General features: G+C 47.8%; 7 protein-coding genes across 7 annotated transcripts; 6 read left to right on the top strand and 1 right to left on the bottom strand.

Annotated features, from left to right (window-relative positions):
* Window positions 1-4,129: 4,129 nt before the first annotated feature.
* GGS22DRAFT_155275 (carbon-nitrogen hydrolase) lies at window positions 4,130-5,889 on the top strand. The gene has a single exon (XM_047960180.1). The coding sequence runs from the start codon at window positions 4,684-4,686 to the stop codon at window positions 5,662-5,664; it is 981 nt and encodes a 326-aa protein (XP_047822012.1). The 5' UTR covers window positions 4,130-4,683; the 3' UTR covers window positions 5,665-5,889.
* Window positions 5,890-5,914: 25 nt separating this feature from the next.
* On the top strand, window positions 5,915-6,840 carry GGS22DRAFT_185559 (putative glutathione S transferase; the record flags this gene model as incomplete). The annotated part of the gene is made up of 3 exons (XM_047964341.1): window positions 5,915-5,975; window positions 6,050-6,552; window positions 6,610-6,840. The coding sequence occupies 3 exons, from the start codon at window positions 5,915-5,917 to the stop codon at window positions 6,838-6,840; spliced, it is 795 nt and encodes a 264-aa protein (XP_047822013.1).
* Window positions 6,841-7,206: 366 nt separating this feature from the next.
* Window positions 7,207-8,387, top strand: GGS22DRAFT_198031 (flavonol reductase; the record flags this gene model as incomplete). Its single annotated transcript, XM_047966074.1, has 3 exons — window positions 7,207-7,744; window positions 7,819-8,021; window positions 8,079-8,387. 3 exons carry the CDS (start codon window positions 7,207-7,209, stop codon window positions 8,385-8,387), a joined length of 1,050 nt encoding a protein of 349 aa, XP_047822014.1.
* A 305-nt stretch (window positions 8,388-8,692) lies between these two features.
* On the top strand, window positions 8,693-9,748 carry GGS22DRAFT_198035 (phospholipase/carboxylesterase). Its single transcript, XM_047966075.1, has one exon. It carries the CDS (start codon window positions 8,892-8,894, stop codon window positions 9,645-9,647), a length of 756 nt encoding a protein of 251 aa, XP_047822015.1. The 5' UTR covers window positions 8,693-8,891; the 3' UTR covers window positions 9,648-9,748.
* A 973-nt stretch (window positions 9,749-10,721) lies between these two features.
* On the bottom strand, window positions 10,722-12,534 carry GGS22DRAFT_155278 (putative maleylacetate reductase). The gene has a single exon (XM_047960181.1). It carries the CDS (start codon window positions 11,860-11,862, stop codon window positions 10,789-10,791), a length of 1,074 nt encoding a protein of 357 aa, XP_047822016.1. The 5' UTR covers window positions 11,863-12,534; the 3' UTR covers window positions 10,722-10,788.
* A 332-nt stretch (window positions 12,535-12,866) lies between these two features.
* GGS22DRAFT_94294 (uncharacterized protein) lies at window positions 12,867-17,050 on the top strand. The gene is made up of 5 exons (XM_047968482.1): window positions 12,867-13,111; window positions 13,180-13,284; window positions 13,344-13,630; window positions 13,692-16,740; window positions 16,797-17,050. The coding sequence occupies exons 1-5, from the start codon at window positions 13,072-13,074 to the stop codon at window positions 16,970-16,972; spliced, it is 3,657 nt and encodes a 1,218-aa protein (XP_047822017.1). The 5' UTR covers window positions 12,867-13,071; the 3' UTR covers window positions 16,973-17,050.
* A 610-nt stretch (window positions 17,051-17,660) lies between these two features.
* On the top strand, window positions 17,661-19,180 carry GGS22DRAFT_155281 (putative adipose-regulatory protein-domain-containing protein). The gene is made up of 3 exons (XM_047960182.1): window positions 17,661-17,827; window positions 17,900-18,084; window positions 18,153-19,180. The coding sequence occupies exons 1-3, from the start codon at window positions 17,825-17,827 to the stop codon at window positions 19,084-19,086; spliced, it is 1,122 nt and encodes a 373-aa protein (XP_047822018.1). The 5' UTR covers window positions 17,661-17,824; the 3' UTR covers window positions 19,087-19,180.
* Window positions 19,181-19,776: the final 596 nt, after the last annotated feature.

Raw genomic sequence — 19,776 nt, forward strand, 5'->3', positions numbered from 1 at the left:
GCGTGAGGGCACTGATTCCATCCAGGACACTGGGGCTGGCATGTTGAATACCTTCTTCCAGGGGGACCTTCATCAGTTCTTTGTACACCACCCAAAGATTACCCGGGAATTTGTAGTGTACGTCCTCGCGATACCGCGTAAACTCAGCAAAATCCATGAACCTACTCCAATCTGTCTTGTCCTCGGGTTCCCATTTTTGGCCAAACATGCTTCTCTCATTGGAGAGGCTAATAGATGAATTCTCGAATTCGCGTTTGAGAAAATAGTATGAGTCTTTTTCATTTCTGAGAAACTCATCCAGTTTCTTCGCCGAGTCTTGAAGTACTGTGTCATTGACCTGCAAGATGGAAATGAAAGGGCTTTTGAGGTCAAGGCCGCCCAGTTCTATAGGGAAGAAGAGATAGGCATCAGGAATATCTACGACTCCAAACCGTTCCCGCATGAGATTCTTAAGGTAGTCGACGATATTTGTTGCACTTTGCTGGTCTCCGTTACCCGAGTTTAAGGAAGACGACGATGAGAATACTTCACGCTGAATTCGTTCATGAGTTGCAAGCATCTGCGCAACATGATCTTGTCCAAAGCAATTCGCCGCTTTACCGAAATTTGATGTGAAGAACGTTGCCGCATATGCGTTCCATGCTTGGATGAACGATATGATGCTCTTTCGTTTATCGTGCAGCTGCTTGCGCAAATCAATAATGTGCTTATCGACCATATTCTGGTCGATCTCGAATTTTCCGGTCTGTGGCGAGAGCCTGAGAAAACCCCAGCGGATATCGCCCACGGGAAGAGATCTATCAATCTCGAGCGAAATAGACGGATCTCGTGAGAAACGCATGGTACCGGTCTTCTTATGATTCACATAAGTACCAGTCGCCTCAACGAAATCAGTAACCGACTTCCATGCAGTCACGGCAACCGAATGATCTCGCGACCAGAACCAAAGGTCGTCCTGCATGCGGAAGAGTATAGCTCCGCCTGTCGACTGATTTACTGCAAAGTCGAGGCAGAACAAAATCGACTCACCGAAGACGTCACTGAGGACGTGTGACGCAGGTGTGCCTCGAGATCGATTGCGTGGAAGTGTCGAGGGATCGTCATCAAGAAATTTTAACGGTGCCTTCAGGAACTTTTTGAAGAAGTTCAACCATGTCTCCGAGACTCCAAATAATGACAGTACTGTCAAAATCGTTTCATGCGGAAGCAAAGTATTCCATCTTTCAAATGAGGAATGAAATGCAGTGACCTCGCCGTACAATTTAGTGTTGATAGCAATTTCGGTTGATAAGAGTCGCAATAATCGCTGTTTCGACTGCATCGGTTGCTTGTTACCGGAGCTTGTCTCATCGTCATCGTCTGTATCTTCACTGTCTGTTTCTTCGTCTGGTTGATCGTAAGGATTTTCTGGCTTCACGATTCTTCTGTGTCGCATTACCCCCTTCTTTTTCGCTGGCATCGCCAAACATGGAGCTGGCTGAGAGGCGGGGGCACCAAATGAAGGCGCCGCAGAACGTTGTTGCACCATGGAGACTGGCGCATATTCGGCTTCTTCCTCGCCATCGGCGGTCTGGCTTTGCTGCGTTTCATGGTCCATAAGCTGAGCCATGAAATAATGCTTGCGGTGTATCCTGTTCCTTAGGTATTGAACCGTATGTTTACGGCTTTCCTCTGATCCTAGATAATAAGTCCGACGCTTTGCATCGATGGTAGGTATCCGTTTCCAGCAAGTCTCCCATGCTCCAGGTGTGGTTCGAAACTCGTTGAAAGCCTTTTTGAGAAAGGCTGACCACTTGACGCCTATATATTGTAAAAAGATCGCTTGAAGCAGGTCCTCATGCATGAGGACGTTATACACCCCACTGATTTGACGTCGTTGCTCTAGGGGTACGCTAGTCCCCCAAGACCACATATCCAAAGATGTAAGTCTCATGTTCAGAACATCAGCAATCTCAGCAAGGATAATAGGATTGTTTTTGAAATCTCTCAACACTTCTCTCTTGTCGTCCGTGAGAAGGTCTGACGCTAGTAACCCATCCGCAATCCACTTCAGCGTTGTCAAATTGAACTGATCTGGTTGGGACATCTGATTTTCAAAAGCCGCGACCTTAGACTTAAACTGATTGAGAGCTTTCAATTTTTCGGGACCATCTCCCTCTTTCACGCCGAATAGTTGGCCTAAATACGACCGAAGTTTGGCCTCGTCAACCTTACCCGGTTCGAAAACCGTGCGCTCCCATTGCTGTCGGTAATCTTGTTTCATTTCACTCGCCACATCTTCGAAGCCTTCGGTCATTGCGACGTCAATGGTGTCGGCCTCCTTTGATGTCTTTGTGGATAGCCATTCGGTGACAAGCTGGGCGTAGAGTGACGCATATTGGTATTTGAGCGATTGTGTATTCAGATGGCCCAACAGGGATTCTTCCCAGGTCTGCATCATTCTTAGAGACACGGACGGATCGTACTTCGCTTGGGATAAGAAGCAATCGAGGTTCTTCAGCTCAATTTCCAGTTTCGAATTCCTCGATAGGGTTGCGTTATGAACCTTGGTGTACTTGCCGAGCTTCAGGGCATAACAGGCCTTCACACCTTGGCTCAGGATGTAGAGACGCCGAGAAGGATCCTTCTCATTTTCTAGCATAGATAGGATGTTAGACTTGGTGGTTTCATAAGCCGATCGACGTTTGGAGAGTTCTTCCAATTTTATGTTGGTGATATCCTGGAGCGTCTCGGAGAAGACACTGCCGTTAGTCGAAGACATCTTTCTTATATAAATAATATCAGGTCTAGTGCAGAGGGTTTCATGAAGATAATTATATGTAGTTTATGTAGTTGGGAGTGTGTAGAGAGAAGTTGTAGAGCTGAAAATGGAGGAAGGTGGGTGGAAGAAGGGTTCTTATAGGCAACCACCTGAGCAGGATGCCTACTAGTCTTGCTTACCTAATTAGCAAGCAGATGCTAGTATCAGGTATCACTATAGTTCATATACGCAACAACGTTTTAGTGCTTGTGAGTGCTGCAACTTTTTACTTTCTTCACTCGAATTACATAGAGTTGATCACGATGAACTATTCTTACAGAAGAATGCGAAGGAAAATAAAAGCCTTCGTAAATCAGTAGGTATCGAGTCTTATGAAATAAATATCACATAATTCAGTTACATAGAAGAATATTTGATCTTCTAACTTATCCATATCATCTCCATCATTTCCAAAGCTCTCCAGCACTTAGTGGTAACTAATAGTGGATGCCTATTGTGTAGCACAGCTCTCCAGGACTAGAGGGGATGGATGGATTCGATTACAGTGCACCTACTTCGTACTAAAGCAACTCCAGGGCTAATTTTAGCATTCCATTCTAACTACACGGGCGCTACATCGCCCGGTCGCTAATACCTTTACATCCATCGCATCATCGTTACACAAGAATTAGGCAGATACCACGGTCGCAGACTTCCTAAAAGTTTTGAATAAAAAACATATTTAATCTTTCTTCAATAGCCTTATAGTATATTATAGATGCAGCGCGAGAATTATTATTTAGGGAGCTCCTTAGATGCCTAAAGGTCGAGAATGACGCGGGTAATTGATTCGCACCCATTTCAATCACTAAGACTGGTGGTCTTCCATACAACTGAAAAGATCATAGTTGCAGCTATAGCAATCATATTGCCATTCGACAGCAGTCAAGAAGTTTAGAGACGGCGAATCGCGAGGAAGGATCACTCACACGTGTTAGACTCCACCGGGAGCAGCAGCAACAGTAACAGCAGCGTTTTATAGCTTACTACCTAGAGAATCCGGCTTCACTGAGAAATTAGAAGATGAATGCTCACAGGCCAACGTTCCGGGAATACCGTGTTGTCGTATTTCAACACGGTTATTATAGAGAGTACGCTGTATGCGCGTATTCCCCGTAATGAGAGGCTGATAGCGGTACACTAGAGAGCTGAACTCCCGCCCGTTAGCTCACATCGAACTGGGAGGCGCTGTAACAGACGGAAGCGGCTCGTATGGGATTTAGTCGGGGTCATCGCAATTGTCTCGGGCAAAGTATCGCCATCGTGCAAATGAAGAAGGTAACACCAGCAATAATCATGAAGTTGAAGGTAAGTTAAAGTATGGTGGTATTCAAACATTGCTAATGGTCGATGTAGTTATAATTGGCGAGCCCCGATGCAGAGGCAGATTCCCCCCTACCGTAGCTTCTTAAGAGCCGTGATACGTGAATGAAGTCCCAATCCAAGCACTCACCATTTATATGGAACGATGGACACATCATCTCTTCCTAACTATTCCCTCCGTATGGTTACAGATACGTAACCTGAGTACCAGAGTACGGAGCAATCAGTCCTACAAATACGAGTTCTCAGTATCACGATTATCTCCGACGACTACCATCCCGAGTATATAGGCGTCCAATCCGCCCTAAATTCGGGATGATCAGCACTACAGACGTACCTATTTACAGGTATACTCCAAGTGCCGACACCCCGAGGGTGGTAACACAGGGCGCCATCACAAAGGAGCACCCCACGCCCACGTCAAATAACGCGCTTTATTCTCGTGACTCGACCGTAGTATCTCCATCTCTTTACCTACGTAGTATATAAAAAAGCGACTCATATGTAGCAAGCCAAACCGCAAGAGTGAACAAGATATCATCTAGTCACCCAGCTTCAAGATGCTCAACAAGAAGGTCAAAGCATGCGCCCTACACGTGGCGCCCGTGTACATGGACAAGGCCGCCAGTCTCCGCAAGGTAGTCAATCTGATCTCGCAAGCAGCAGTTGAGTCCATCGAGCTCCTCGCCTTCCCCGAGGTATTCGTACCCGGGTTTCCCTACTTCACAAACTGCTACGCGCCGAACGCGGCGACCGTCGCCCTGTACGCAGCACAGAGCGTCGAGGTGCCGGACGACTTGACCGAAGTACAAGCCGCATGCGCGACATACGGGATCGTAGTCGTGCTAGGCGTATCGGAGCGCATGCGCGGGGGACACACCATATTCAACAGCATCGTGACGATCGACTCGGATGGCGCCATCCTCGGCGTCCACCGCAAGCTGCAGCCGACGTGGGCGGAGCGGCTCGTCTGGGGCCAAGGGTCCGGGTACACGCTGAAGACGTACGAGCCGAAGGGGGCGGGGTACCGGATCGGCGGGCTGGCGTGCTGGGAGCACACGATGAATGGGGCGCGGCAGGCGCTCATCGATCAGGGGCAGCATATCCACGTCGGCTGCTGGCCGGCCCTCGACATCCTCGACGGCTTCGAGAACGTCGCGTGCATGCAGATCGAGGCGCTGATGAAGACGCACGCTTTAACCGCGCAGGTGTTCGTACTGTGTCCGAGTAGCTACGTCGATGCTACTTGCTTGGAGTGGATGGAGAAGAATCTTGGCCCGCAGGATAAGGTCAAGCCTGGTGGGGGCTGGACCGCTATCATTCACCCGTTCTGCACTTTTGTTGCTGGTCCGTATATGAGTGACTTTGACCTGCTTGTCGTGGGAGAGGTTGATCTCTCACAGTTGGATTTGGTGAAGGCTTATGTTGATGGGGTGGGCCATTATAAGAGGCCTGAGGTCTTCAAGTTGGATGTTGATACGACTCAGCGATGGAAGGATGAGCCGGACATCGTTGGCCCCATCCCGTTGAAAAAGCCGTAAGCCGGACAAGTTCGCGCCCTTGGTGTCTTAGTGGGTCTTCCGTGACTCAACGGGAATTTACGTGGTGGCGTCATTCCGTGATCGGCCGGGTGTAGTCATCACGCGATTTGAGCTTACTTATCAGGTTCTTATAATAGGTACCTAGTATCTAACATATGTAGGTTATGATTTGATATGATATTAATTTCATCACGAGAGTGAGACCTTTCTTATTTCTATCAACTATCTTAAGCCCATAACCATTAGCACGATGGCGGAGGACAAGCAAAGCCTAGACTACATTCTCCATGTATACTTCACCCGATATTCTAGTAAGTTACCTAACAACTCATACCACAGAATCCATTAGCAGTATTAGAGCTAGAATTTTAATCTCCTAAACTAGGTTGGGGAGTCCGAGTGGCACTCATCCTCGATTATTTTCAAATCCCCCACACAACGAAAGGGTATGGCTGGAGAGCGGAAGTCGCTCCACCAACCCATTTATCAGGGGGTTTACTTCCTGTTCTACAACCAGACCCAAATGATGAGGGTTTCCTGATCGGTGATTCTCTGGCCATAAGCGAATTTCTTGCTGAGCAGAACCCGGAGCTTCATCTATGGCCAAAGGATCTGAAGTTGAGGGCGCTGGCACGAACAGCAGTGGCTCAAATGCATTCTGGCTTTAATGTAATGCGTAATGCGTATCACACTAACTTCTTTGGCAAGTATACTGGGAAAATCCCCATCAGCGAAGCTGCGGCAAAGGAAATTAGGGAGATGGTTCAGCTTTGGAGCAAGGCTCGAGCAGATACGAAGAAGAGGTTGCAGGAACTTGGTGAGGAAGATGAAGGATTCTTATTTGGGGCGTTTAGTATCGCCGATGCTTTCTTCTGGCCTGTTTTATGGGTGGGTGACTTACGAGTTTCGATGCGTGCTTTACGTTGTGCTAATGCTTTAGTGCAGCGATTCCGAAGCTACCAACTACCCCTGACTGGGATCAGCGACGATGCGTTGAAGTGGGTAGCGAAGATGTGGAATGACCCAGCCATAAAGAAACATTCACAGGAATTCTTCAGGCAGGCACAGGACCCTTTAACTGTCGTTGAGAAGTATGAGAATATCTTTCGAGGGAACCCCGACATTGAGTACAGCCAATTTTCCGGGGACTGGACCTTCGATCCAACGGAGGCGTGAGGTCTTAGCTACCAAGTTCTTACCACCTCAATCACGCCCGAGATCATAGAATTGAGAATGATTACACGCATATAAAGTCATTAATCGCGCACTAAACTTGGATCTGACTTTCTAGATTAATAATTGCATAATTATTAATCTGTATAGTCCTTGTTCTGATCGAGATGTGCCTAGGTTCTAGGTACCTATGTGACTCGCGGAGTTTACATTTTAATGCCGGGCACATCGCCAAAGTTCACTTGTGCCGAACGCGATATCCGTATTCTTGTCTTACATCCGCAGATATATATTTGTCTAGGCTTTTTCCGTTTGCCCCTATTCATCGGCCCCATATCCATCGAGACCCTTAGCACGGTCATTAGGAAGATGCCTCGTTATGTGTTTCTTACAGGAGGCAATGGCTTCATAGGGTCACATATACTCGCCGAGCTCCTGAACAATGACTTCTATGTTAGTTGCGCCGTTAGAACTCAAGCTAAGGGTGATAAGATTCTAGAGGATTTCGCTGCTCAAAAATCTCAGATCGATATTTCCGTTATACCGGACATCATTTCACCGGACGCTTATAATGCAGCATTAAAAAGACATCCCTTCGAGGCTGTATTTCATACAGCATCCCAATTTTCATCCAATGCGGAGGGCGATAAATACCAATTATACCTCAAGCCCGCGATAGAAGGGACCTTGAACCTCCTTCGAACTGTGAAAGATCATGCTCCAAGCGTGAGGAGGGTCATCTGGACGGGAAGTTGTGCTAGTGTGATTGACTACGGCGATCTTGTCTCTGTAGACCACCCTAGGGTATACGACGAGAAGGATTGGAATCCGATAACCTTGGAGGACGTCAAGCAAGGCAGTCCATCTCAAGCCTACATAGCAAGCAAGAAGTTTGCTGAGCAGGGAGGTAACGTGATTGCTTTATCATTTCATTGAGTGCTATGATGTGTAATCTTATACTGATTCATTCTGTCCACGCAGCTTGGGCGTTTATGGAACAAGAGAAACCCCACTTTGAGTTGGTGACATTATGCCCTCCTGCAACATTCGGTCCTCTACGACATTCAATCTCGAGAATCGAAGATCTGAATGAATCGAATGACAGGCTGTGGAAATACTGCTTTGACTCAACAGAGGATGCCCCTATGCCGTACATCCCTGTACACACGTATGTTGACGTCCGAGTGAGTCTCCCAACTCAAATCGTGTTTGGTTTATTCCCCTTAACAATGACTTCTTAGGACTTAGCAAAAGTCCAAGTCCAATCGATGATTGTACCAGAGGCAGCAAACCAACGCTTCATCGTATGTGCTCGCCAGTTCAGTTACCAGGATATATGTGATATTTTGAGATCGCATTTCCCCGAGCTGAGAAAACGCACACCTCTTGGAAGGCCTAGTATCAGCTCCCTGCCTCAAGGTGCATATTCCGTCGATAATACCAAGGTGAGAGAAATACTGGGGATAGAATTCCGGAGTCTCGAAGAGACAGTGTTGGATACTGCACGGTATATGTTACACGTTGAACAGGATGAAAACCGAACAGTGTGATATCTACATCAATGATACTGGTCGGCATGTAACTAGGTACCAACCAGGTAGTTAATTTTAATGAGGTAATCAAGATGTTCCGAGAATAGGTACCTAGTAGAGCTAGGCATCAATTGAATTGAATTAGAATTTAGGTAATGACCTCTATCCTGCTCAGTCAATTATAGATGCCCAGTATCAAGCAAATATGAAGTACTGTAGGAAAGAGCGTTTGTTCCCGCCCCACTATTTTTCTTAACTTTGAATGTGATGGCATACTTCGTACTGTTTGAAGAATTCAACTCACAATTCACAAGATTCTACTCATTTCCTATAAAGTGCCTATTTATTTCCTTTTATCAATGTAAAGCTGCCTTGAACTAAAAATCATTATTGATCAGTTGAGGATTTCGGTCTCTCAAAATTCATCTTGTTCTATTTCAACCATCTCGCCACTCTTCAGCAGCGATATCTGATACCCAACTCCTATTTTGAGACGAAAAAGAAAAGAAAAAACACACCGCAATGGCATTGCCAACCAGTAACCTTGCGTTGCAGGTTGTCGAACCCCAGGAAGGCTGGGCACACACGCACACAGTCATATTACTTCACGGCAGAGGCAGCAACGGCCAAGAATTTTTGAACGAATTCTTCGAGTGCAAGACTACTGAGCCCGTAGGTCAACCTCGAACACTACGCGACCTTTTCCCCACCATTCGATGGGTTTTCCCTTCCGCGCCAACCACTTATTCGGAAAGATCAAATGATGTTGAATCACAGTGGTTCGACATATGGTCCGTGGGAAGTCCTAACGATAAGCCCGAGATTCAAATAAACGGCTTAATGGAGAGCATTGAATTAGTCTTAGCTCTCGTTCAGCAAGAGGAGGAACTTGTTCCTCGCAGAAGCATATTCCTAGGAGGAATTAGCCAGGGTTTTGCAACTGCATTCTCAACATTTCTCTTCGGTGAGAAAGATTACGCTGGATTGATCGGCCTTTGTGGCTGGGCGCCTTCGGCGGCTTTGGCGTTATTAGGAGGGGAACTGGACGGAGTACCAGAGTCCGAAGAGCGAGACGAAACACCCGTCTTTCTTGGACACTCGAGAAACGATACCGTTGTCCCTCTCGAGGAAGGCCGAAAGCTATGCAGTATACTATGGAGACGCGCGGATACTGTGGTAGATTTTCATGAGTACCCAGTAGGTGGACACTGGATCAACGAGCCGACGGGGGTGAATGACATCGCTGAGTTCCTCGAAAACAACATGGATATCGAATAACTACATTACAGTAACGGAGCATCGAATCATAGCTAGACTATACAGTTAGAAGCGGCATGCTTTCAGTATAAATAAATAAATAGATAACTTTATATGCGCAATTAGTAGTCCCACTGTTTGACATCTACTTAATGCGCTAGGCTAGGGCTCTTATAGTTTTAAATCGCCGTCTATGTACATACTAGGAAGGGCTTGCGCTGGGATTTGCGCTGACTTTAGGCGCTGTGTGTAGCTGTCACAGTGCATTTAGTGGGCAATTCCCCAACTGAATTTCCTTTGCGCGCGACGCTTGCCCAGGTGATCAGCATACAGCTAAAACCTACCCGTAATTCCCAGGGCTGTCCGCTACCTCCCTTTACCTAAATCACCTGCCGGTCAAACCTCCCCCTATCCAATCATTCCGGGTCCGAAAGGGAAATCACTAAGTTTGACTGGACCGATTGGCTTCCGTCATATTATGGGTCGACCGGTCTCTCGGAATAGTAAGGTCAAACCTCACTTGCCCTATTAAGAAATCATTCGTAGGGCTCTAAGTCTGGAGATGTAAAAGCTTACAGTGAGTCGATTTACATTTCCAATCACAGTTGTTTCTTCTCACAATTTGCCTTTTTATTTTCAAATTCTTATAGCTCTAATGAGTTAGCCTTCCAAAGGACACGTCCTTTACTTATTCTAATTCGGGACGGGGAAAATCTTACTACGCTCTCCATGGCCGTTAGCTTACCTACCTACCTAATACCATACCTCTGTGCTTACAATAGGCCTAGGTACCGTGTTTCCAGGGTAATTATAGACCGGGGTTACGGGGAATGCATGTTGCTGCCATTTCCAACCCGAGATTCTAGTAAAATCATTTCTCGTTTCATCATAGAAAATTTCATCAATGCCAGTAGCGTCGAGACTAGCTTTCCTGTATTAGAACTCAAGATTAGTAGTTACTTGCTCTTGTGATTCATAAATACCTACCTAGCCAGTATTACCAAGTCTTTGGTTCGACGTTGGATACAGGAGGCGACCCTCGAGTCATCCTGCAGCGATATGTTGAGGCAATCTATTGCGGACGGCACCGATAACTGAAAAGACCGAATGTCTTTCAATTTACAAATAAGGAACTTAATATGCCTCTAGAATACGGATGAAATTACAAATCAGCTCTCGCCTCTTCTCCAGCCCAAGCCCTGCGGATTAACTCTCTTATTGGACCTCTTTCAATAGGACGAGGATTCCAATATGGGTTGCTCACGGCAATATCTGCTGCCTTGTCGATATCGCTTTCTTGCATGCCCAGCGCCTTCAGTCCCCTTTCAACTTTTAGCTTCTGTAAGAGAATGTTCAACCCTTTCGTTGCGTCGCCTTCGCTCTCGGGCAATGCCGCTGCTAGAGCCTCCATTGCGGCAGGAACCTTTGGTGCATTGTATGATAGTGCGTGAGGTAGAACTATCGTATGAGTCTCTGAGTGCGGAAGGTTGAAGCTGCCTCCTAAAGTATGGCAGAGCTTGTGATGGATGGACATTCCCACGCTGCCGAGACAAGCTCCGCAAAGCCATGCGCCGTATAGCGCAGACGAGCGGGCTGTTTGCGATGCTGGATCGGAAATTAAAATGGGGAGGGAACTAGCGAGAGCTTTCACTCCCTCCTGTGCAAGTAAATTGATGACCGGGTTGGTGTTGCGAGCGTACAAAGCCTCGACAGCATGCGCAATAGCATTAACACCACTGGTAGCGGTAAGACTAACTGGGAGGGTCATCGTAAGGTCGACATCATATACAACAGTATTCGGCAAGATCTTTGGATCGGATCTTGTCGTCTTTCTCCCAGCATCGGTCTCGCCTAGGATAGGCGTTACCTCACTGCCCGCGTATGTCGTCGGAATTGTCAAGTGAAAAAGACCTGTTCGAATGCTAAGAGCTTTGCCCAACCCGACGGTACTCCCACCTCCGATGGAAATGATGGAGTCGGCCCCTGAAGATTTAATCTGTTCGAGTGCCCTTTCGGTAACCTCTACTGGCGTATGCATTGTAGCCTCGGTGAACACCCCGGAAACAGTAGCACCAAGGACATTCTTGAGCAAGTCGATATGACTCACTTGCTGAGGTGTGCTGAGAAGAAACGGCATAGACACATTGGCTCTCATAAGCTCTGCAGGCACATTTTGGATGGTGCCACTGCCGAAGATAACACGGGCGGGACTAGAGGTATACTCAAAATTGTCCATGTTGGAATAAGATTTCTCTTCCAAGTAGATAGAGCAACGTTTATGACAGAGTAGATATTGATCGTGATTTGTCAATGACAGATTTGAATCGATATAAATCTATAACCCCTAAAGGTGGACACTCATTAGATATAAGTCGTGTTAGGCCAATACTTACCGACCCGGGTTATTGGGTTCCGCATTTGAGCGATAGCTGCTGAAATCGAGCAAGTCCCCTCCTCTATCAAGTGCCGACACAGCATGGCACAATGGAGTCGGCATCGCGGAGTACTTAGGGTCATTCCCCGCATCGGGAGCAAAGTATGATCAACCATAAATCATTTTAGGGCTGACCGTAGATCCTAGGACCTAGATATTTCGAGGCCCTCAGAATGGGGTCACGGGAGACTTAGAAAAACCACGGCAATTTCTCTAGAAAATTTAGCTAGAATAACCTATACTCATAGTTAAATGACATAGGCATATAGCCGTATTTTCACAGTGACAAGAGCATTCAGATACCAAGGACCAAGAAACACTGTCGTGAAAATGTTTCTCACTGGAGTTAACAACAACGTTCTAATAAAAATATTTACTTGTACTGTCTATTGGCGTTTGGTTGAAATAGACAGTACGAGGATGCTGAAGAAAAGTTAGGCCAAAGAACAAAGTCGGTAGGTTTCGATCGCAATGCGTCCCGGCTTCCTAATAATTAGTATCGGCGTTTCTATTCTTAGATTTGAAAAATAAAAATTCAGACTGCTCTTTCCAATTGAAGATTTCAATTGAGGTTGCGCACTGTAGGTACCTAGGTACAATATTGATATGCAGTCGCCATTGGAGGATCCAATTGGTTTCACAACTTTAGCGCCGGGATACTCCACAACTCCAGGATTAGGGAGCGCGGACCCCCAGCTGGCCATCACTAGGGCAACTATGGTTTCTTATGCAGGTGCACAATGTAAACAAATGGATCTTTCTATTGTTGCATCAATTGATCTCTCCATCAGACCCCTGCTTATACATTCTACATCTCTCAAGTCTTCACATTCCCGAGAGATCGATCTTACCACACATTTCTCGTGGCGGATTCGATTTCCAGTTGATTAATGATAACCTAATTTCGAGACATTCTAAAGCCGATCGACTATCGAATTTCTATACGCGCGCCTTACGCCTAGCTCACCGACATTGTAGACACCATCTCCATTTGCAACAGCATTGGGGAGGATGCCTGCGGCCACGGATGGCCCGACAGTTGCCCTGTCGTGTATGTCTTCTTGTAAAGTTGGAATGAGATCGAGGTTGTCATATTACATACTAATGCCAAATAAACAGTCGCCAATAACTTCTGGGGCAAAGATGACGCCGGCGTCGGGCCATTGCTCGATCGCATGGCCTCTGCGAAGCAGACCAGCGACGAGCTTAGATCTTTCTACAGCGGTAGGCTTCTTCCAACCGTTTTTTACTTCTACATCAAGCTAATACATCGATTTGACCAGCACGTGCCTCCATCGAAGATGAATACGCCCGAAAGCTTCTATCCTTATGCCGAAAACCGTTGGGCACACATGAGATGGGGAGTCTGAAGGGCTCGTTAGATACCGTACGAGGAGAGGTCGAATCTATGGGCAAACAGCATGCTGGAATAGCGGCCCAGATGAAGAGCGAATTAGAAGAGCCACTTGCTGCTTTCGCCGGCGGAATGAAAGAGAGACGCAAGATCATCCAAGGTACGGTGGAGAAGCTCCTCAAGGTCAAGATACAACAAACGAACCAGGTTAATAAAGTAAGTAACAACTTTATACTACGGGATGTTGTATACCTAGCTAACGTTATTAACTGTATAGACTCGTGATCGTTACGAGAACGATTGCTTGAAAATAAAAGGCTACCTAGCTCAAGGGCACATGGTCATGGGCCAGGAGGAGAGAAAGAATAAAGCTAGGTTGGAAAAGACACAGATCAGTCTTGCTACATCCAACACCGAGTACGAGAACGCGGTTAAGGTTCTCGAAGAGACCACCGCGAGATGGAACAGGGAGTGGAAGGCAGCTGCCGACAAGTTCCAAGATCTCGAAGAGGAGAGACTGGATTTTACAAAAAGCAGCATGTGGACATTCGCTAACATCGCATCTACCGTCTGCGTTAGTGACGATGCGTCATGCGAGAAGATCCGTCTATCCCTCGAAAAGATGGATGTCGAGAAGGACATAATCCACTTCATCAGTGAGAAGGGAACTGGCCAGGAAATCCCAGACCCGCCTAAGTACATCAACTTCTGTCGTGGTGACGTAGAAGACCATCATTCAGAGGTCTCCGACGACGATAATTACTCAGTGGCACAATTCCCACGAAGTATCAACCCTGCATTCCGCACCTCATCACCTCAACCATCAACCTTCGAGTCGCATCACGATCCTAACTCCGCTCTCGCCCGAAATCTAGCACACGAACCCCCCGTAGCTGCGCCTGCACCGCTTGCGAGGGAACCAGCCGCATCACCCCAAAAGGCTACAGTGACTACGATGGTCCAGCAAGAACGCCGGCGAGCAAATGACCCGCTACAATACCCACGTAGCATTAATCCCGGATTCTCAGCCCCCTCCCCCCAACCATCTACCTACGAATCTCATCATGATCCTGATTCCTCACTTGCTCGAGATCTCCAACGCCGAGACCGAGACCCTAATCCTCCTGCTCCTCGAGACGTAGTGCCTCGGGATCTAGTAACTCGAGATGTCGCCCCTCGAGATATCGCCCCGAGGGATATTACTCCGAGGGAAGTTATTCGAGATATAGTGCCTCGAAGTCTACAACGTAATGACCCTACTTCCTCATTTTCGCGAGATATTCAGCGTCACGAACCCGAATTATCTCTATCGCGCGATCTACAAAGGCAAGATCTCCAGCGGCAAGAGTTACAGCGTGAAGAATTGCAGCGCCAGGAGTTACAACGTCAAGAACTACAACGCCAAGATTTGCAACGCCAGGAACTACAGCGACAAGAGCAGCAGCGAGAACAGCAGCGAGAACAGCAGCGACTGGAGCAGCAAAGACAGGAGCAACAACGGCAGGAGCAACAGCGTCAAGAATTACAACGCCAAGAGTTGCAACGCCATGAGCCTACTCCTCCCGTAACTCGAGAGCTGCCGCGCAGTGACCCTCCGCCACTATCCAACAGGGATCCGGTTGTCCATACGCATAAATCCTCAGGATCTATCTCCGGGTCTATCATGTCGCAAGGGGGCCGAAAGGGAAGTACTCAGCAGTACGACGCTTCCCACTTTGCTCCCGTTCCTCACGACCCGTATCCCTTGGATGGTATGACGATGCTTTGCCGCACAGATGGTATGAATTCGGCTACGAGCTCGAATTTGTCTGCGCGGCCATCAAGCCGTGACGATAACAGCGAGTACTCGAACCCGACATCCTTCTCTAGTCAGGAGCCAGCAAGCGGTATGGTGTCGCCCACAAAGCAGGAACCAGAACCCGTAGTAGCAGCATCCCCTGAAAAGCGCATGATGAAGAAAAAGAGCGGATTCTTCCAAAATCACAGCCCGTTCCGCCGAAAGAGTGTCAAAGATACACAGCAGCCGGTGCAAACATCTAACAGAAACACCTGGGGCCCTGTAGCTTCTCGAACTCCTCAGGCGTCTCCAACTAAGATTCAAACACAAACTCAAAACACACCCACTTCTCGACGGCCTGCCTTCCAGCCTCCACAACCGGCACCAGAGCCCCAGACCATAATTCCAGATAGGGCAGAGAGAACAGCCAGTCCTGATCCGATTGATGCAAACGCAAGTCTAGCATTGAATGTAGGGCAGAACGTATTCCATGTTGCGAATACCGATAAGCGCAACAAGGCGAACGACAGTACTCCAGCAGCACCAGAGGAAGATCCCATCGCTCTAGCCCTAGCAGAACTTAAGGGTGTTGGTAGCAATAAGCAAGCTGCTGGACGAATTTCGGCTGATCACTACCATGGTCTCGCTACGCCCGTGCCAGACCGAGCCCAGAATATGTCCCGCTCCGTGCCCGCTCCAAGGGGAAGCAGTGATGTGGGCGCCGCCGTGAGAGGCACCCCACCACCGTCGTATGACCAGCAGGTCACCGCAGTGCAGCGACTAGGAGTCCCACCGCCCGCAGTTACATCCAAGGCGATGCAAGAAGCATCTCGGAAGTACGCGGAGCAGACGAGGGACATGTTCAGTGCTAAGCGCCCTGGATCCGGAGCGTATACTAGTGGTACACAATCCTCCAAATTTTCACGGCCCGGGACCAGAGGCAGCGAGATGCCTCGCGCGACATCACCGGCAGCCCCACGTGCCACTTCTCCCCGACCTGGAATGCACCAGGATACACGTCAAAGCCACCGATCAGTGTCGCCGAACCCATATAGCAGCAGTCAGACGCGAAACTCACCAGCAGCTTCGCCGAGCTCATATGGTGGTACTCGAAACTCACCGCAACCAGCTTCACCAGTTTCGCCGATGTCCTATGGCGGTGCTCGACAGCAAGCCTCACCACAACCTGCCATGTCCGTGAAGCGGGGATCGGATCAAGGATACTACAGACAAAACAACTCGTCGGCCAACTCAATCAGAGCACCTTCTCCATCCCCTTATAGGGGCGATTATAGTCGCCCGACTAGTAGAGCTGGCGAGATGGCTATGCAGCTTGCCCCAGTCGGCGGAGACGGCTCCGTCTACGGATCGATGCGAGGACGGGGCAACGGTAGACCCGATACCAGTGCAAGCTCTAGGGGAATGACGGGAGCCATGACTTTCTACGATGGACGAGACCCTGTAGCCGAGAGCTCGAGACAACGCAGTAAGAGTGTGGCAGATCCGAGTCGACAATATACACCAGACGGTCGGGCTATCCTGCATTATGGTAAGTTTTTTTTAATTCATTCTTTCGATCCGATATATCAACTAACTGTTTGGTAGCTCGAGCATTGTACATGTACCAGGCGGCGATCCCCGAAGAGCTTGGCTTTGCCAAAGGCGATGTCTTGGCCGTTCTTCGACACCAAGACGACGGTTGGTGGGAAGCTGAGATTCACTCCGGGCAAGGCGTTGGTAGGTCCGGTTTGGTGCCTAGTAATTATCTGCAACCATGTTAAATCAACATGGCGAGCAAGGGGTTTTGTCCTTGGTTAACGAAGGTTGACGAGACAAAGATTGATGTTGATACGTATGTCAAGGGGGACATGAGCACATATGTATGAACAAGGCGACAGGCGGGTGGGGATGATTTTTTTTCTTCTTTTCTTGCTCATTTAAAATTCTTTGCCATAACTTTTTGCCGCGTTTGCTTTGGCATGTTTGGCTGTATCGATTTGTTTGGGGATGCATTCACCGTGTAACGTCATTATACATTGCCTATTGGGCAGTGCCATTAAAGGATACTGGAGTCGATATGAAATTGCATTTGATATATAATTAAAGTTGATAAACATCACGCGTGGCACTTGGGATGATTTTGTGATGTGGTTGAATACTCCGAGTTACGAAGTAGTTATGAAAAAAGAACAGAATTGAATTGAATTTCCTACCTAGTCAATAGTATTCAAATTTTGATAACTTAATCATTTTTACAGAAAACAGGTCTATAACGCAACTTCCAATCCCGACAATGTATGATTGGGAAGGCAATGACGTCGAAGCCTATTGTGACATCGACTGGGACTGGGGCGAGAGCAAGCGCGATAGGGATAGGTGGATCGCTGGGACAGCTGGAACGGCAAGTCGGCTGCCAAGAGCTCCGTCGATAGCTTTGACGTAGCTACCGAAGCCACCAATAACGAAAACCGAAACACCTTCACATGCCACCACTCACGCTGGTCCAACGCGACCAGCCTTCTCTCTGCTGTGATCCCGGACTACAATATTTCTATTCCTTCTTCGCCTAGGAACACATATTTTGAAAATCGTCAGGCCCCGCGCCGAATGGCGCTTCTACCTCCCCTGTGAAAATGGTAAGTCGTGCTTCATCTTATATTTGCATCTTTATTTTGAGCATGCCTGAACTAACAGTACCGCCCTAATAGCAATACATAAAGGGCTCCTACAGAGCCGCGACCTCTCCGGCGGCCCAGAGAACGTACCTTAGCGCAGCTCTGTTCTTCGGTGCATCCTTAGCGCTGCTGTGTATTGCTGCTCTAGCTTATCCCGTCTTCTACTATAATTATGTGCCTAAGAAGCTCATCACCATTCCGGTGCATCTGCAGTACGAGTAAGGGCACCTTTTATTTCTCCCAGTTCTTTTTATGGGTTCACGAATTAATGCGCGGGGTGGTTTAGCTCTGGTGTCAATCCCTATGGCGTCACCTTACTTTCCTCGAATCTTATGCTTGAGCAGGCCTACGACGTATCCGTGGAGCTGACGGTACCACGATCGCCTACTAACTTACAGCGGGGAAACTTCATGGTAGCACTATTCGCGATAAAATCGGTGCCGGATAATCCAGCTTTCACGTTCTCCTACTCCAAGGCAATGGAAGACATGTACACCCACGTGAGGGAGGACAACGTCGTCTTCATGAGCCGCCGGCCTACGCTAATACCGTACATGGACCCGATCGTGAGAATGGCGTCGCGCTTCTTATTCTTGTTCTATCATATATTATATCCCGACCAAGGAGAAACCACGACACTTACAGTCCCGATGGGTGAGCTAGTCGAGTTCAAAGATGTGCTACCGTTGAGTTTCTTGCTTGATGTGCAAGCCGGACAGACGCTCCAGGTATATTCGGCTACCATTACCCTCGTGGCCCGACTTACTGGAATCCGATGGGCCATGTATAACCACCGCATTATTTCGTTTGCAGTATGCGTCACTGTCTTCTGGGTCGCTGAAATGCTGTCGGCAGGATTAGCATGGCTACTTCTGAGCCTTTTCATCTCTGGTCGAAAGCCTGCAGAGCCGGATGATGACGAGGATGTTGAACTTGACGAAAATCCTTGGACGGGCCGGCCGCCTCTACCTAAAGCTTTCTTCCGTGGTGCACTTGAAGACTCCGAGGGTGAAGAGGCTATAGGGGTCAAGAAAGAGGAGAGTGATGATGAAGATGTGAAGGTGAAGAAAGAGAGTCCAGAGAAAGAGACATTGATGGATCAGCCTGCAGATGACGAGGAAGATGCTGATGATAGATGGAGGGAGTCAGGAGTCGGAACAAGTTTTAGTCACAAGAAGGGGGGCAGTCTGCGCAGGCGTTCGTCACGAGGCAGGTCTTGATAAGGTAAAATGGGTGATTGTTAAAGGTGAATTACCTAGCTAGCTTTTATTCCTCACTCCACATAATATAGATACCACTTATTTTTATTCTGAATCAAATCTTCATCCATATATCCGGAAATATTCGGTACTTACCTACCTACCTACATAGTAGACATACTGGGCATATGTACAGCGGTCGACCAGACCCGATGTCCAATTATAATTGATATTTAGATGTACCTAATACCTGAGTACCTTGATTGTGGGAAGCGTGACATAATCAGAAGTACGGGTAGGAAGGTGCTTAGGTAGTATTAAAGTTTGTACCTTCCTTAGGACATCTAGACAGCACATCACAGCAGCTTTGACGTGTTCAGGTGACGAGGGTGGTTCCCAGAAGCGCGGTGGGCCAATCAGATCCATTCACACCTCCCCCGCCATGGTCAACAACCGAACCAGCGACTCGACCTTGAATCTTTCTTATTGCAACTTTCAACCTTTCGCCTCTTCTTACTAGATGCACCGAATGCACATGTACAAGCAACAGACGATAGGTTGCTCACATTGCCTTCGATAATTAAATCATTTACACATACCTTATTTTATTTGCTGCCAAGGCATTCTTCACACCAGTACATAACCTTGGAAGTAATAGGACACACAACAGACACAGCACTTTTCCCACTCCATTTGTTCCATTTGTCGATT

This window comes from Annulohypoxylon maeteangense (genome assembly GCF_022496945.1).
Source record: "Annulohypoxylon maeteangense strain CBS 123835 unplaced genomic scaffold GGS22scaffold_3, whole genome shotgun sequence".
Lineage (NCBI taxonomy): Eukaryota > Fungi > Ascomycota > Sordariomycetes > Xylariales > Hypoxylaceae > Annulohypoxylon > Annulohypoxylon maeteangense.

Bases quoted from the DNA above. Each gene is read 5' to 3' on its own strand.
- GGS22DRAFT_155275 (XM_047960180.1), top strand. From the start codon at position 4,684: ATGCTCAACAAGAAGGTCAAAGCATGCGCCCTACACGTGGCGCCCGTG.
- GGS22DRAFT_198035 (XM_047966075.1), top strand. From the start codon at position 8,892: ATGGCATTGCCAACCAGTAACCTTGCGTTGCAGGTTGTCGAACCCCAG.
- GGS22DRAFT_155278 (XM_047960181.1), bottom strand. From the start codon at position 11,862: ATGGACAATTTTGAGTATACCTCTAGTCCCGCCCGTGTTATCTTCGGC.
- GGS22DRAFT_94294 (XM_047968482.1), top strand. From the start codon at position 13,072: ATGCCTGCGGCCACGGATGGCCCGACAGTTGCCCTGTCGT. The intron at 13,285-13,343 runs GTAGGCTTCTTC...CGATTTGACCAG, and splicing joins GCTTAGATCTTTCTACAGCG to CACGTGCCTCCATCGAAGAT. The intron at 16,741-16,796 runs GTAAGTTTTTTT...ACTGTTTGGTAG, and splicing joins TCGGGCTATCCTGCATTATG to CTCGAGCATTGTACATGTAC.
- GGS22DRAFT_155281 (XM_047960182.1), top strand. The intron at 18,085-18,152 runs GTAAGGGCACCT...GGGGTGGTTTAG, and splicing joins CCGGTGCATCTGCAGTACGA to CTCTGGTGTCAATCCCTATG.